This window comes from Salvelinus namaycush, chromosome 19, assembly GCF_016432855.1.
Source record: "Salvelinus namaycush isolate Seneca chromosome 19, SaNama_1.0, whole genome shotgun sequence".
Classification (NCBI taxonomy): Eukaryota; Metazoa; Chordata; class Actinopteri; order Salmoniformes; family Salmonidae; genus Salvelinus; species Salvelinus namaycush.
The window spans coordinates 4,962,057-4,978,477 of NC_052325.1; the positions used below are offsets into that span (position 1 = coordinate 4,962,057).

General features: G+C 40.5%; 1 protein-coding gene across 1 annotated transcript in view; it reads left to right on the forward strand.

Annotated features, from left to right (window-relative positions):
• Window positions 1-14,629, forward strand: part of LOC120064080 (ganglioside-induced differentiation-associated protein 2-like) — a 38,683-nt gene extending 24,054 nt beyond the window's left edge. The window contains exon 14 of the mRNA XM_039014423.1: window positions 13,145-14,629. Coding sequence (XP_038870351.1) covers window positions 13,145-13,150 — 6 coding nt within the window. The 3' untranslated portion in view covers window positions 13,151-14,629. The remainder of the gene's footprint in view (window positions 1-13,144) is intronic.
• Window positions 14,630-16,421: the final 1,792 nt, after the last annotated feature.

Below are 16,421 nucleotides of genomic sequence, written 5' to 3' on the forward strand. Positions count from 1 at the left end.
ATATATATATATATATATATATATATATATATATATATATATATATTATTTTACTAAAATATTACATTTACATAAGTATTCAGACCCTTTACTCAGTACTTTGGCAGCGATTTCAGCCTTGAGTTTCTTGTGTATGACGCTACAAGCTTGGCACACCTGTATTTGGGGAGTTTCTTTCATTCTTCTCTGCCAGGTTGGATGGGGAGCATCTCTGCACATCTATTTTCAGGTCTCTCCAGAGATGTTCGAACAGGTTCAAGTCCGGGCTCTGGCTGGGCCACTCAAGGACATTCAGAGGCTTGTCCCGAAGCCACTCGTGCGTTGTCTTGACTGTGCTTAAGGTCGTTGTCCTGTTGGGTCGAAGGTTCACCTTCCAGTCTAATGTCCTGAGCGCTCTGGAGCAGGTTTTCATCAAGGATCTCTCTGTACTTTGCTCCTTTCATCTTTCCCTCGATCCTGACTAGTCTCCCAGTCCCTGCAGCTGAAAAATATCACCACAGCATGATGCTGCCACCCATGCTTCACCGTAGGGATGGTGCAAGGTTTCCTCAAGACGTGACGCTTGGCATTCAGGCCAAAGCCTTCAATATTGGTTTCATCAGACTAGAGAATCATTTTCTCATGGTCTGAGTCTTTTAGGTGCCTTTTGGCTAACTCTAAGCGGGAGGCCATGTGATTTTTACTGAGGAGTGGCTTCCATCTGGTTGGTAGAGTGCTGCAGAGATGGTTGTCCTTCTGGATGATTCCCCCATCTCCACAGAGGAACTCTGGAGCTCTGTCAGAGTGACCATCTGGTTCTTGGTCACCTTCCTTACCAAGGCCCTTCTTCCCTGAGTGCTCAATTTTGCCGGGCAGCCAGCTCTAGGAAGAGTCTTGGTGGTTCCAAACTTCTTCCATTTAAGAATGATGGAGGCAGGACTCACGTGGGACTGCCAAAAAAGAAGGCAGCACATTAGAGAGCTCCTAATAACCGCATGTAAATACTGAAATTTAAGGGCACACACTTTCATTTTTGTCTTAAACTGTACTGCAAGTCAATATATTAATATAAAGATAATTCACATTTTGAAACATCTCGCTAAGGTGGCGTTATTGGAATGTCAATACACACTAAACTTCACAGAAGGCCACATCGGCTAGCAAACAAACAGCAAGTCCTCCCGAATCCCCCCCCCCACCAAGACATGGATAAACACACGATAAAAACAACTTCCGAGCTAAAGGAAAAAGTTGATGCGATACAAGAGAGGATGGATGGGGCAGAAGGATGGATTTTGACAGTGGAGGAAGACATCTCCTGTCTGGAGAATGGTAGTGAGAATCATGAGAAAAAGCTGGATATATTGTGGAATTGTGTCGAAGAACTTGAACAGAAGTAGAAGAAATACAGTGATGTTGCTTAATCTGAAAGAGGGGAGTGAGGTTGGCGGTGGACTAATCTTGTGTGTGTGTGTGCAGAAAATCACCCCAGAAGGATTTGGAATTGATGACTTGAACGAACCCATTGCAGTTTAACCATGCCTGACGAGAATAGGCCCCCGAGAACGGTTCTCATCCACTTCCTACGATTTACAGCCCGGGACAAGGTACTTAAAGCGGCGAAAGAAAAGGGTGGTGTTCAGTGTGTAGGCCGCCAGCTGTCTTATTTACCCAGACTTGTCCAAGGAACTTGCAATAAAGAGGAAGACGTTTGCAATGGTAAAGAAACAACCTTGAGAAGAACGTCAGGCACACACTGGCATTCCCAGCGACCCTGCTCTTTTCTTGGAAGGGAAAGAAAATTATTTTTAAGGACAACATTGAGGCAGAGATTCTTGCTAGAGTAAGGTGTTTAGCCTAGATAAAGAAGACGGGACGAAGTAAAATACAAGTTGAATTGTATGCTGTTTACTATACAAATGAAGGTAGCTTATGTGTTTGCGGGACTCTGGGGAGTGTTGCTAATTTAGCCTAGGCTTTCAAGCGCCTCACAGACCATAAGGAATTTTGAGTTGAGACTGCAGGTTATCTTATCTATCATCAAGAAGCAAAGTTACATTCCTAGTTGCTATATTTTATTTTGGGATTGGTTTTCTACGTTTATTTACACTGTTTTATTGTACAGCTGGAGCATATATTGTGAAATGTTATATACGTGTGTTAAATGGGACACTTCACAGGCTATAACTACTCAACACAAATATGGCTAATGGTTATGTAAACATAATCTATTGGAATATAAATGGTTGTGGTAACCAAGGGAAGAGGAAAAAGATTTACATTTTAAAATCAAAACAGGCAAATATTGTGTTCATACAGGAATCACATTTAACAGATAGGCACTGGAATTTAGAGGAGGCTGGGTTGCAGAAGTTTATCATTGCTCATTTAATTCCAAACAAAATGGGGTGATTATTCTGATAAACAAAATACTTAATTTTGAAGCACCACTCTGACGAGTTTGGCAGGCTTATCTGCATTGAGGCTCTTATAAATGGGATTAATGTAGTGGTATGCAGCATATATGCTCCCAACAATGAGGACACTGATATATATATATATATTTTTCCCCCCATGAGGTAAACGTTATACTGGGAAATATGGAGGGGCAGATCATCCTTGCTGGAGACTTCAACCAAGTGATGATTGATATGATTGATAGAAGTACATTTACAAGTAACTCCACGCCAAAGGATAGACTTGCAATACATATGCTAGCAGAAGATATGGGCCTTACAGACATACGGAGATTAGTCCATCCTAATGATGGGTATATTCTCTATTTTCTCCCACTGTCATAAGACACACACTAGAATAGATTTCTTCTTGATAACTAATTTCATGGTTAATAACGTGATTCATTGCAAGATTGGGCCCATTGCCCTCATAGATCATGCTATAGTATAGTTACATATTGATATAGACCATGCTATTACAAGATGAGATATTTAGCCAATCGTTAGCAGATGATCTTACATCCTTTTTTGAGATCAACATAGGCTCAACTGAAAAGAGTTTCACAGTATGGGAAACCTATAAAGCATATTTTAGATGGAAAATAATGGCACATGCGTCCAAAAAGAAGAGCGGAAGGGTTGAAGCAGTAAAAATATTAGACACCGAGTATGTGGTTTGGAAGGGATTTGACCAGACATTTTACAGATGGCACATTTCAAACTGCCTGCAAATTGAAATTTCAGTTACATGTAATGGATAACAAAAAGGCAGAATATGTACTGTTTTTATACTTTTTTAACCAGTTTTTATGAGGGAGGTGAGACGATAGGCAGGCTACTAGGTAAGACAACTAAAAATGCTGAACACTTCTAACATAATTCCAGCAATTAAGAAGGGCAATAAGATGGTGACCTCATCCAAAGAGAGAGAGTGTGTTTTTATGAAGATTTATATTAGGGATGCACGATATATAGGTGAACATATCGGAATCGGACAATATTAACTAAAAATGCCAACATCGGTATCGGCCGATGTCTATTTTAACGCTGATGTGCAAAACCGATGTCAAAGCTGACGTGCATACCTATATAACATAGGTACATGACGTAATGACGACACACAAAATGTTGCACTACACGTGCAACACAGCGTTCCTAACTTAGCCCACAATGTCTGCTGTGTGGGTCGAGCAGTCATTTGAAAATTTCAGCGAGACGACAACTCAAAGGCCGAAATCCATTAAAGCCAAGATAATGGAATTCATTGCCCTTGACAATCAACCGTTCTCTGTCGTGGGTGATGTTGGCTTTCGCCGACTGGTCGAACACCGGTACACACTACCAAGTCCGCTATTTTTCAGATGTTGCCCTACCGGAGTTACACAGCAATAGCGCCACTGCTATTAGCTTCACGACATGCATACTATGGAATGCCATTTGGGTCTTTGCAAGTCAAAAAAGATACAGTAGCACTGTCAAAGCTGTATAAAAGTCTGCAAACACCGGCCACGAACGATGTGTTTTCAGTAGCGCTTTGGTAATAAAGCATAATTTGTTCGACCGTAACTTCTGGGGAAGCTAGCTTTACCTTGGTACCTACAGTTGAAGTCGGAAGTTTACATACACCTTAGCCAAATACATTTAAACTCAGTTATTCACAATTCCTGACATTCAATCCTAGTAAAAATGTCCTGTCTTAGGTCATTTAGGATCACCACTTTATTTTAAGAATGTGAAATGTCAGAATAATAGTGAAGAGAAATTATTTATTTCAGCTTTTATTTCTTTCATCACATTCCCAGAGGGTCAGAAGTTTACATGCACTCAATTAGTATTTGGTAGCATTGCCTATAAATTGTTTAGCTTGGGTCAAATGTTTTGGGTAGCCTTCCTCAAGCTTCCCCCAATAAGTTGGGTGAATTTTGGCCCATTCCTCCTGACAGAGCTGGTGTAACTGAGTCAGGTTTGTAGGCCTCCTTGCTCACACTCTTTTTCAGTTCTGCCCAGAAATGTTCTGTAGGATTGAGGTCAGGGCTATGTGATGTCACTCCAATACCTTGACTTTGTTGTCCTTAAGCCATTTTGCCACAACTTTGGAAGTCTGCTTGGGGTCATTGTCCATTTGGAAGACCCATTTGCGACCAAGCTTTAACTTCCTGACTGATGTCTTGAGATGTTGCTTCAATATAGCCACATAAATTTCCATCCTCATGATGCCATCTATTTTGTGAAGTGCACCAGTCCCTCCTGCAGCAAGCACCGCCACAACATGATGCTGCCACCCCGTGCTTCACGTTTGGGATGGTGTTCTTCGACTTGCAAGCATCCCCCTTTTTCCTCCAAACATAACAATGGTCATTATGGCCAAATAGTTATATTTTTGTTTCATCAGACCAGAGGACATTACTCCAAAAAGTACAATCTTTGTCCCCATGTGCAGTTCCAAACCATAGTTTGGCTTTTTTTATGGCGGTTTTGGAGCAGTGGCTTCTTCCTTGCTGAGCGGCCTTTCAGGTTATGTCGATATAGGACTCATTTTACTGTGGATATAGATACATTTGTACCTGTTTCCTCCAGCATCTTCACAGGGTCCTTTGCTGTTGTTCTGGGATTGATTTGCACTTTTTCGCACCGAAGTACGTTCATCTCTAGGAGACAGAACACGTCTCCTTCCTAAGTGGTATGACAGCTGCGTGGTCCCATGGTGTTTATACTTGCGTACTATTGTTTGTACAGATGAACGTGGTACCTTCAGGTGTTTGGAAATTGCTCCCAAGGATGAACCAGACTTGTGGTGGTCTACAATTTTCTTTCTGAGGTCTTGGCTGATTTTTGATTTTCCATGATGTCACGCAAAGAGGAACTGAGTTTGAAGGTAGGCCTTGAAATTCATCCACAGGTACACCCCCAATTGACTCAATCAGAAGCTTCTAAAGCTATGACATCATTTTCTGGAATTTTCCAAGCTGTTTAAAGGCAAAGTCAACTTTGTGTATGTAAACTTCCGACCCACTGGAGTTGTGATACAGTGAAATAATATGTCTGTAAACAATTGTTGGAAAAATGACTTGTGTCATGCACACAGTAGATGTCCTAACCGACTTGCCAAAACAAGAAATTTGTGGAGTGGTTAAAAAACGAGTTTTAATTACTCCAACCTAAGTGTATGTAAACTTCCAATTTTAACTGTAGCTAGCACCAATACAACCAGCCTGAAAACAGAAACTGCAGAGTTGCAAAGAAAAAGCCATATCTCTGTCCAGTGTCTGTGTTCTTTTGCCCATCTTAATGTTTTATTTTTATTTGCCAGTCTGAGATATGGCTTTTTCTTTGCAACTCTGCCTAGAAGGCCAGCATCCCTGGGTTGCCTCTTCACTGTTGACGTTGAGACTGGTGTTTTGCGGGTACTATTTAATGAAGCTGCCAGTTGAGCTGTGAGGCATGTGTTTCTCAAACTAGACACTCTAATGTACTTGTCCTCTTGCTCAGTTGTGCACCGGGGTCTCCCACTCTTTCTATTCTGGTTAGAGCCAGTTTGCGCTGTTCTGTGAAGGGAGTAGTACACAGCGTTGTATGAGATTTTCAGTTTCTTGTTAATTTCTCGCATGGAATAGCCTTCATTTCTCAGAACAAGAATAGATTGACGAGTTTCAGAAGAAAGGTCTTTTGTTTCTGGCCATTTTGAGCCTGTAATCGAACCCACAAATGCTGATGCTCCAGATACTCAACTAGTCTAAAGAAGGCCAGTTTTATAGCTTTTTTAATCAGAACAACAGTTTTCAGCTGTGCTAACATAATTGCAAAAGGGTTTTCTAATGATTAATTAGCCTTTTTAAAATGATAAACGTGGATTAGCTAACACAACGTGCCATTGGAACACAGGAGTGATGGTTGCTGATAATGGGCCTCTGTACGCCTATGTAGATATTACACAAAAAATCTGCTGTTTCCAGCTACAATAGTCATTTACAACATTAACAATGTCTACACTGTATTTCTGATCTATTTTAATGGACAAAAAAGTTGCCTTTCTTTCAAAAACAAGGACATTTCTAAGTGACCCCAATCCTTTGAACGGTAGTGTATATAAATGCCAACAAAATAACTTTTTTGTGTGTGTAACCTTTTATTTAACGTGGCAAGTCATGTACGAACAAATTCTTATTTACAATGTAAGCCTACCCCGGACGACGCTAGGCCAATTGTGTGCTGCCCTATGGGACTCCCAATCATGGCCGGATGTGATACAGCCTGGATTCGAACCAGGGACTGTAGTGACGCCTCTTGCACTGAGATGCAGTGCCTTAGACCGCTGCATCCATGTGTGTGTTTCAACTATTTAACTGTACTGGAATGCTTAAAAGGCCGCTAAAATGTTAAATATCAGTATTGTTTTTTTTGGCAAGTAAATAATTGTATATTTTTATCTGCCAAAAAAGTAATATCGGTGCATCACTAATTTATACACATCCTCCTCAGCGAGCCCTATAGATATGGGTACAGAATTACCTTGATTATCAGATAGCCAGGTAGAGGACCTGGACTGTACTATAACAGAAGAGGATGTTAGAGCTGCCATTTTATCTATGAAAGCAGGGAAATCACCGGGTCTGGACGGCCTTCCTGAAGAATATTATAAAAAGTATATTGACATTCTTAAACCTGTATTGACAGTGGTTTTTCCAGGAGGCATTTAAAAATGGCTCCCTTCCGGACACCTTTAATGAGGCTTTGATATCGCTGATTCCTAAAAAGGATTGAGATACTACAGAACCTGGGAATTTTAGCGCTATCAGCCTCCTTAATGTGGATTGTAAGATTCTTACTAAGAGCCTTGCGATACGCTTAGAGAAGGAACTACCTAATATTATACATAGTGACCAAGTAGGATTTATTAATAACAGGACCTGAAGTGATAATATGAGGAGGCTCTTACATCTCATGTGGTTAAACCGATCAAATATAGTTCTTATCGCTGCTGTCTCCTTAGATTCTGAGGAGGCATTTGATAGGGTAGAGTGGGCTTTTCTCTTAAGAACCCTAGAAAAATGTGGTTCTGGACCTGACTTGTAAATGGATAGGGTCCTCTATCCTAAAGCATCAGTACTTACAAATAGAATTATGTCTCCTTTTTTTAGTCTTTCTAGAGGCACAAGGCAGTTTTGCTCGCTCTCCCCTCTCCTGTTCACCATAGTTTTAGAGCTTCTTGCAACAATGATAAAAACAGATCCAGAAATAAGGGGTGTACATTGAGGAGGAAAATAATTCAAGCTACTTATGTATGCAGATAATATTCTACTGCTGGTCTCTGATCCTCTTCGGTCTGTACCACGATTACTTACTTGTATTGAATCATATTCTAGTATGGCAGGCTACAAAATCAATTGGAATAAATCTAATTTTATCGACCACATACACATGGTTAGCAGAGGTTAATAAGAGTGTAGTGAAATGCTTGTGCTTCTAGTTCCGACAGTGCAGTAATATCTAACAATTTGCCAACAACTACCTAATACACACAAATCTAAAGGGGTGAATGCGAATATGTACATAGAAATATATGGATGAGCGATGGCCGAGCGGCATAGGCAAGTGCAATAGATGGTATAAAATACAGTATATACATAGGAAATGAGTAAGGTAAGATATGTAAACATCATTATTAAAGTGGCATTGTTTAAAGTGATTAGTGATCCATTTATAAAAGTGGCCACTGATTGGGTCTCAATGTGGGGAGCAGCCTCTCTGAGTTAGTGATGGCTGTTTAACAGTCTGATGGCCATGAGATAGAAGCTGTTTTTCAGTCCCTCGGTCCCAGCTTTGATGCACCTGTACTGAACTCGCCTTCTGGATGGTAGCGGTGTGAACAGGCAGTGGCTCGGGTGGTTGTCCTTGATTATCTTTTTGGCCTTCCTGTGACATCGGGTGCTGTAGGTGTCATGGAGGACAGGTAATTTGCCCCCGGTGATGCGTTGTGCAGACCGCACCACCCTCTGGAGAGCCTTGCGGTTGAGGGCGGTGCAGTTGCCGTACCAGGCTGTGATACAGCCCGACAGGATGTTCTCGATTGTGCATCTGTAAAAGTTTGTCAGGGTTTTGGGTGACAAGCCATCTTTCTTCAGCCTCCTGAGGTTGAAGAGGTGCTGTTGCTCAGTTTGTCTGTATGTAGTAATAAGACTTAATATTTCCTGGGGTAACAATGTAAGAAATAATACATCAAAAAACAAAATGCTGTATAGTTTCCTAAGGACTCGAAGCGAGGCGACCATCTCTGTCAGCGCCATCTTGCAGTTAGTCGGAAGCAATGCCAATTAATGCCATATGTTACTCTGGAACCGTTACCCTATTTAATTTCAAATGGGTTCCTACTGGGATTAAATATTTGGGCATTAGGTTAAGCTCAAATTTGGACCAAGTGAAGAGACCAAAATTTTGAGCCACTACGATTCAAGATTAAGACCAATTTAGAAAAATAGGAAAAGGTAACTTTTTATGTGGAAAGATCAACGTGATTAAAATGGTTGTGGTCCCACAATTTTATTATATCTCTGCATTGTTACCTATGAATATTCCAGACCGAACAACATGACAAATTAACTAAATACTTTGTGGGATAGGGAAAAACACAGAATTAATATGAAGGAAATGTTCTCACCAAGGGATGTAGGAGGCTTGGCTTTACCAGATGTTAAATTCTACAATTTATCATTTGAAATGGCTAAATTGCCGAAGCTTTGGGGCAAAGGGATGCTGGCTTGGATTGCATAACAATAATTCCTGTTCTAAGTTATCCTTTCACCTCTGTTGATACTCTGTCACATAGTCTTACAGAGGAGAGGTCTATTGAAACTCCCAACTCAATTTTGTTACACTCAGAGGTGTATGAACAGTACACAAGATATGTGGAATTTCACATCTAAAACGAGGATACTCATCATTGTGGCACAATCCTAGGCTACGGATAGGAAAGAAGGCTGTGTACTGGAAACAGTGGCTAATGAAAGGAATTCATACTATAGGTGATCTGTACAATGAAGATGTTTTAATGTCCTACTCCGATTTGGTACACAAATAGGATGTTGGAGACGAGGGACATTTCTGGAAATAATATTTACAATTGAGAGAATGGTTGTTAACCGGCTATCAATGAAATCCAGGAAAGAACCCAATAGCTGAGTATTTGGAATTACCCAAACATAAAGCAGCCATTTTCTACTCAATATTTCATCATCTGCAGAGTAAAGACTATAAACACCTCGGAACAATATATCAAATTGACCTAAAGTGTGAAATTGAGGATGATACCTGTTTTGAAGATCTTGTCCAGCTCAGGGAGGAACATAAGGGAAGACAGGGGGAAACTTACTCAATATAAGATACTACATAGGTTTTATTAGACCCCAACAAGGCTTCATAGGATGGGGCTGACCAACAATTCTCTGTGTTGGAAATGTCAAAAAGACACAGGGACATTTTTACACGCAATATGGAAATTAACATTAGTTCTACCTTTCTGGAAGGATGTTTTGAAATATCTGGAGGAATGGTTGGGGTCAACAATTCCAGTTTCACCCAGAATGTCTCTTGGGCAATAGAACAGAGTTACCTAATGTAACAAATTAGGAATTTGCACGGGTCATGCCACTCCTGCTCTGAAACAGTGGATCGAATCAATGTTGGAGGTAGCATCTTATGAACAAACGCTTGCTAGGATCACCAGTAGAAATGACATTTCTAGAAGCTGGATGCATTTTATTTGTAATGTTTCTAAGACTGGGAGGTGATTGCTTGTGAACCCATTTAGTTCTGTATTGTAACTTGTGAGAGACTATTTGACTGTGTATAGAGTGGGGAGAACAAGTATTTGATACACTGCCGATTTTTGCAGGTTTTCCTACTTACAAAGCATGTAGAGGTCTGTAATTTTTATCATAGGTACACTTCAACTGTGAGAGACGGAATCTAAAACAAAAATCCAGAAAATCACATTGTATGATTTTTAAGTAATTAAATTGCATGTTTTTGCCTGGGCCTGTGTAGGGTTAGATTATGTTTTTGCCTGGGCCTGTGTAGGGTTAGATTATGTTTTTGCCTGGGCCTGTGTAGGGTTAGATTATGTTTTTGCCTGGGCCTGTGTAGGGTTAGATTATGTTTTTGCCTGGGCCTGTGTAGGGTTAGATTGGGTAGGGAAGGGAAGGGAATTTCTTTGAAGTGGAGGCTCCATTATGGATCTATCTGTATGTAGATTAGTTGATGTTGCAAAGTGCACTTTTAGCTCTTCATGCTAACTATGGTAACTACCTCAGTCTCTCCCCTCACTACCCTGGCCTATGAGTGCATCAGCAGCTGGACTGCAGAGAGGCAGGTGTTAGCCCTAACCCTTTAGCTTTCCCTGCTGATCGGCTGGTGTTAGCCCTAGCCTGTTAGCTTTCCCTGCAGAGCGGTAGCTTTCCCTGCAGAACATTAGTTTAAATGATCTTTCAATTTTCAGTCCAAGCGTTGGTACCATAAGGGTTTAGCCACAAGGCTGTGAACAGAGAGAAATTTCCTTATGAGGAAATAGTCGACACAGCGAATTGAACTGCCCAGAGGAAGTAATGAGTATTACTATACACTGGCCTGCTTACCACTTTCTATGGGGAACAACTGGAACAGTGAGATGTCCGCTGTTTTGGATGCAACTCAGTACATTACAATAATGTACCAGCAAACACTGCCATTTTAATGACTTCAGGGTTGTCTACTCAGTAGGCATTCCTATCCAGAGACATTTAGTTGAAATATGCCAGTTTGTGTACAGTTGAAGTGGGAAGTTTACATACACTTAGGTTGGAGTCATTAACTCGTTTTTCAACCACTCCACAAATTTCTTGTTAACACACTATAGTTTTGGCAAGTCGGTTAGGACATCTACTTTGTGCATGACACAAGTCATTTTTCCAATAATTGTTTACAGACACAGTGATTTGTAAGTGAAATAATCTATCACAATTCCAGTGGGTCAGAAGTTTACATACACTAAGTTGACTTGGAAAATTCCAGAAAATGATGTCATGGCTTTAAAAGCTTCTGATTAGGCTAATTGACATCAATTGAGTCAATTGGAGGTGTACCTGTGGATGTATTTCAAGGCCTACCTTCAAACTGAGTGCCTCTGCGTGACATCATTGGGAAATCAGCCAAGACCTCAGAAAAAATTGTAGACCTCCACAAGTCTGGTTCCTCATTGGGAGCAATTTCCAAACGCCTGAAGGTACCACGTTCATCTGTACAAACAATAGTAAGCAAGTATAAACACCATGGGATCACGCAGCTGTCATACCGCTCAGGAAGGAGACGCGTTCTGTCTCCTAGAGACGAACGTACTTTGGTGCGAAAAGTGCAAATCAATCCCAGAACAACAGCAAAGGGCCTTGTGAAGATGTTGGAGGAAACAGGTACAAAGTATCTATATCCACAGTAAAACGAGTCCTACATCGACATAACCTGAATGGCTGCTCAGCAAGGAAGAAGCAACTGCTCCAAAACCGCCATATATAAAAGCAAGACTATGGTTTGCAACTGCACATGGGGACAAAGATCGTACTTTTTGGAGAAATGTCCTCTGGTCTGATGAAACAAAAATAGAACTGTTTGGCCATAATGACCATCGTTATGTTTGGAGGAAAAAGGGGGATGCTTGCAAGCCAACGAACACCATCCCAACTGTGAAGCACGGGGGTGGCAGCATCATGTTGTGGGGGTGCTTTGCTGCAGGAGAGACTGGTGCACTTCACAAAATAGATGGCATCATAAGGATGGAAATTATGTGGATATATTGAAGCAACATCTCAAGACATCAGTCAGGAAGTTAAAGCTTGGTCGCAAATGGGTCTTCCAAATGGACAATGACCCCAGCATACTTCCAAAGTTGTGGCAAAATGGCTTAAGGACAACAAAGTCAAGGTATTGGAGTGGCCATCACAAAGCCCTGACCTCAATCCTATAGAACATTTCAGGGCAGAACTGAAAAAGCGTGTTTGAGCAAGGAGGCCTACAAACCTGACTCAGTTACACCAGCTCTGTCAGGAGGAATGGGCCAAAATTCACCCAACTTATTGTGGGAAGCTTGAGGAAGGCTACCCAAAACGTTTGACCCAAGTTCAACAATTTAAAGGCAATGCTACCAAATACTAATTGAGTGTATGTAAACTTCTGACCCACTGGGAATGTGATGAAAGCAGTAAAAGCTGAAATAAATCATTCTCTCTACAATTATTCTGACATTTCACATTCTTAAAATAAAGTGGTGATCCTAACTGACCTAAGACAGTGACTTTTTACTAGGATTAAATGTCAGGAATTTTGACAAACTGAGTTTAAATGTATTTGGCTAAGGTGTATGTGAACATCCGACTTCAACTGTATATACACTCAGGTTTGTGTGCTCTACTCAACTCAAACTGAACTCAATCAGACAGAGGCAAACCAGGCCTACAAATGAATGAGAGAATTATACAATCTCTCTTTAATATCTTTCATTTGATCTTTTACTTCTGCTTTCATTGCCTTTTTTGGTAACATCTCTGGATTTTCGCAGTAAAAATGCTCTCCGCTGACTACTACTATATACACAGTGCAGTGTGTAACCTGATAGTAAAATGTCAAGCAATGTTTATAGCCTCATTGTAATGACACCACCTGTATGTATTTGTTCGTGTGTGTTTTAGGTGTGAACCAATCAGAACTCCGACAGAGAGAGATAAAAGCCAAGGACTCTGAGGGTGTTTCTCAAAATGCATACTTCCATATTCCGAGCACGCAAATAGGCTCACGGGAGGGTCGAAGTATGAGTCCAAATCAAAGTATGCGAAACAGAGCACCGAGGGCACTTCTTGAATGCACACTCCGTTTTGTACATATTTTGAAGTATGCATCGATGCTAGCTTCAATGGAAAGTATGTAAGGAAATATGACGCAACAGCGTTAGAAATGGAGAATTTCCCGAAATCATTGGTGGCCATTATTTTAGCTGAAGCAGAGAAAATACACTCTGACTAAGGAATGAAATGTTGCCTATTCACATCTCAAATGTTTCCTGACTACAATACTTGATCATTATATGTTAATAAATACATCCTGTGTTAATTTTGGCATGTTTAACTGCCTACGTACTGTAGATCACAAGCACATAAGTCAATAGGGCTAACTGGCTAGCTACCACTGTTAGCCAGCCAGATAGCTATGAATAATTTACATATTGCAAAATATTAGTTTTAGGTCATTTTTGCCTGTTAAACTATCTGGTTAGCTACATTTATGATTCTAGCTGATAATCTAGCTGATAATTATGAAGTAAATGTTTGCTTTGTGAATGTCTTGTTTTGTCTTGTTGCCATTGTGGCTGGAAGAAGGTTCAGTGACTGGGGAGATAAAGCGTGAGGTAATACAGTAGGGGGAGTGCGAGTGCTTCTCAGATGTGATGTTTTATGCATTCTCCACACTCTCGCCCTCATAAGAACGTACTCAATGAGAGTGTGGAGCACGGTAGTATGCATATTGAGAAACACCCTGAGACTCATTCTGCGTTCATATCCAAGTGGGAAGGAGGTTTTTACCATATACGACTGGGAAAAATCCACTTGAACGCCCCTCCAACTGGTAATTACTAGTGGGAACCTAGTCTATTACCCCTGCGCTCAAACCACATAATTTTCAGCAGATAAATGCAACAACAAAGCAATATATTAATATGGTTTGTGAACACTCATTTGTTTAAGTACAGCATAATAGCTGTACTTTTAATTTATGGTTGATGCAGCTGGTTTGCTATAAAAAATAGAGTTGCACACTCTATGAACTCCCAGTAATTTATTGGGTAAACCACCAACGTTTTGGCATCCCTGTGCCGCCTTAACCTGGTTCAAGCATTCATGACATTACCCTTTTATGTCGACAAACGGTGCACCCAATGACAACAGTGAGCGGTGTCATGATTTATTAGGTCGATTTGAATTAATTGAGTGACACTGTTAAGACGATAGTTTACAGCATGAATATATTAGGCTATTATCATATGGCAACATAATTAGATATTGTACATAATATTAGCATCAACAAACATTGTTTAAATTCATTTCACAGTAACAGAAGTTTGGACACACTCGTTCCAGGTTTTTATTTTTTTTACTATTTTCTACATTGTAGAATATTAGTGGAGACATCAAAACTATGAAATAACACATATGGAATCATGTAGTGACCAAAAAAAGTGTTAAACAAATCTAAATATATTTGAGATTCTTCAAAGTAGCAACCTTTTGCATTGATGACAGCTTTGCAAACTCTTGGCATTCTCTCAAACAGCTTCATGAGGTAGTCACCTGGAATGCATTTCAATTAACAGGTGTGCCTTGTTAAAAGTTAATGCATTTGAGCCAATCAGTTGTGTTATGACAAGGTACAGTAGGGTTGGTATACAGAAGATAGCCCTATTTGGTAAAAGACCAAGTCCATATTATGGCAAGAACAGCTAAAATAAGCAAAGAGAAACGACAGTCCATCATTACTTTAAGACATGAAGGTCAGTCAATATGGAAAATTTCAAGAACTTTTAAAGTTTCTTCAAGTGCAGTCGCAATGTGTATTTCCCACCATGAAGCATGGGGGAGGAGGTGTGATGGTGCTTTGCTGGTGACACTGTCGTGATTTATTTAGAATTCAAGGCACACTTAACCAGCATGGCTACCACAGCATTCTGCAGCGATACGCCATCCTATCTGGTTTGCACTTCGTGGGACTATCATTTGTTTTTCAACAGGACAATGACCCAACACACCTCCAGGCTGTGTAAGGGCTATTTGACCAAGGAGAGTGATGATGTGCTGCATCAGATGACCTGGCCTCCACAATCACCTGACCTCAACCCAATTGAGATGGTTTGGGATGAGTTGGACTGCAGAGTGAAGGAAAAGCAGCCAACAAGTGCTCAGCATATATGGGAACTCCTTCAAGACTGTTGGAAAAGCATTCCAGGTGAAGCTGGTTGAAAAAATGCCAAAAGTGTGCAAAGCTGTCATCAAGGCAATAGGTGGCTACTTTGAGGAATCTAAATTAGCATATATTTTGATTTGTAACACTTTCTTTGGTTACTACATGATTCCATGTGTTATTTCATAGTTTGTCTTCACTATTATTCTACAATGTAGAAAATAGTAAAAATTGAGAAAAACCCTTGAATGAGTAGGTGTGTCCAAATTCTTCACTGGTACTGTATACATTTAATTGTTTCCAATTTAATAAAATGTTTGTTACATGTAATCTTTTGGTTCAACCATAATGCATAATAAGCATCATCAACAAGGTGAACATATTGGGTGTACACTGATAAGCTGTAGAAAGAATATATTCATTAATAAGACTTAAGAGTTCAAAGCATGTGAGTGCATCCAACTGGTAATTAACACTTTCACACTTGGTTATGAACGCAACATAACTACATCTACAGTCACATGACTGGCTCCACTTCCATGTTCTGACCAGCAGGACCCCTGTGGTTCAGCTCTCTGACCAGGCTATAAGCCACCCAGGGCCTCAGTGGGCTTTGTCTGGGACCTCACAAGGACAGTATACCGGACGCTGACACTCTGAAAAGCCTGGATACTGATGAACCTAAGATGATGTTTTTATTAGCAGTGTGATGCAATCAGATGACAGACGGATAGAAGGATGGATCTCTCTGTGACGGAGCCTGTGTGAACTCACCAACCTATCCCAGGACACTCCGCTGGCCTATCTTAAAAACCTGCCCTCCTGTGTGTGTGAGAGTGACATCACTCATGTTATGTTTCAAATTTTTTATTTTTGCAAAACTTCACCGAATGGTAGGTTTTGGAGGTTGTATATGTTCACAAGCAGTTTAAATGTGAATCTGTTTTTAGGTAAACGTACTGTAGTGTTTAATGTGTTAATGGCAGCTGTGTGTGTGTGTGCGTGTGTGTGTCACTT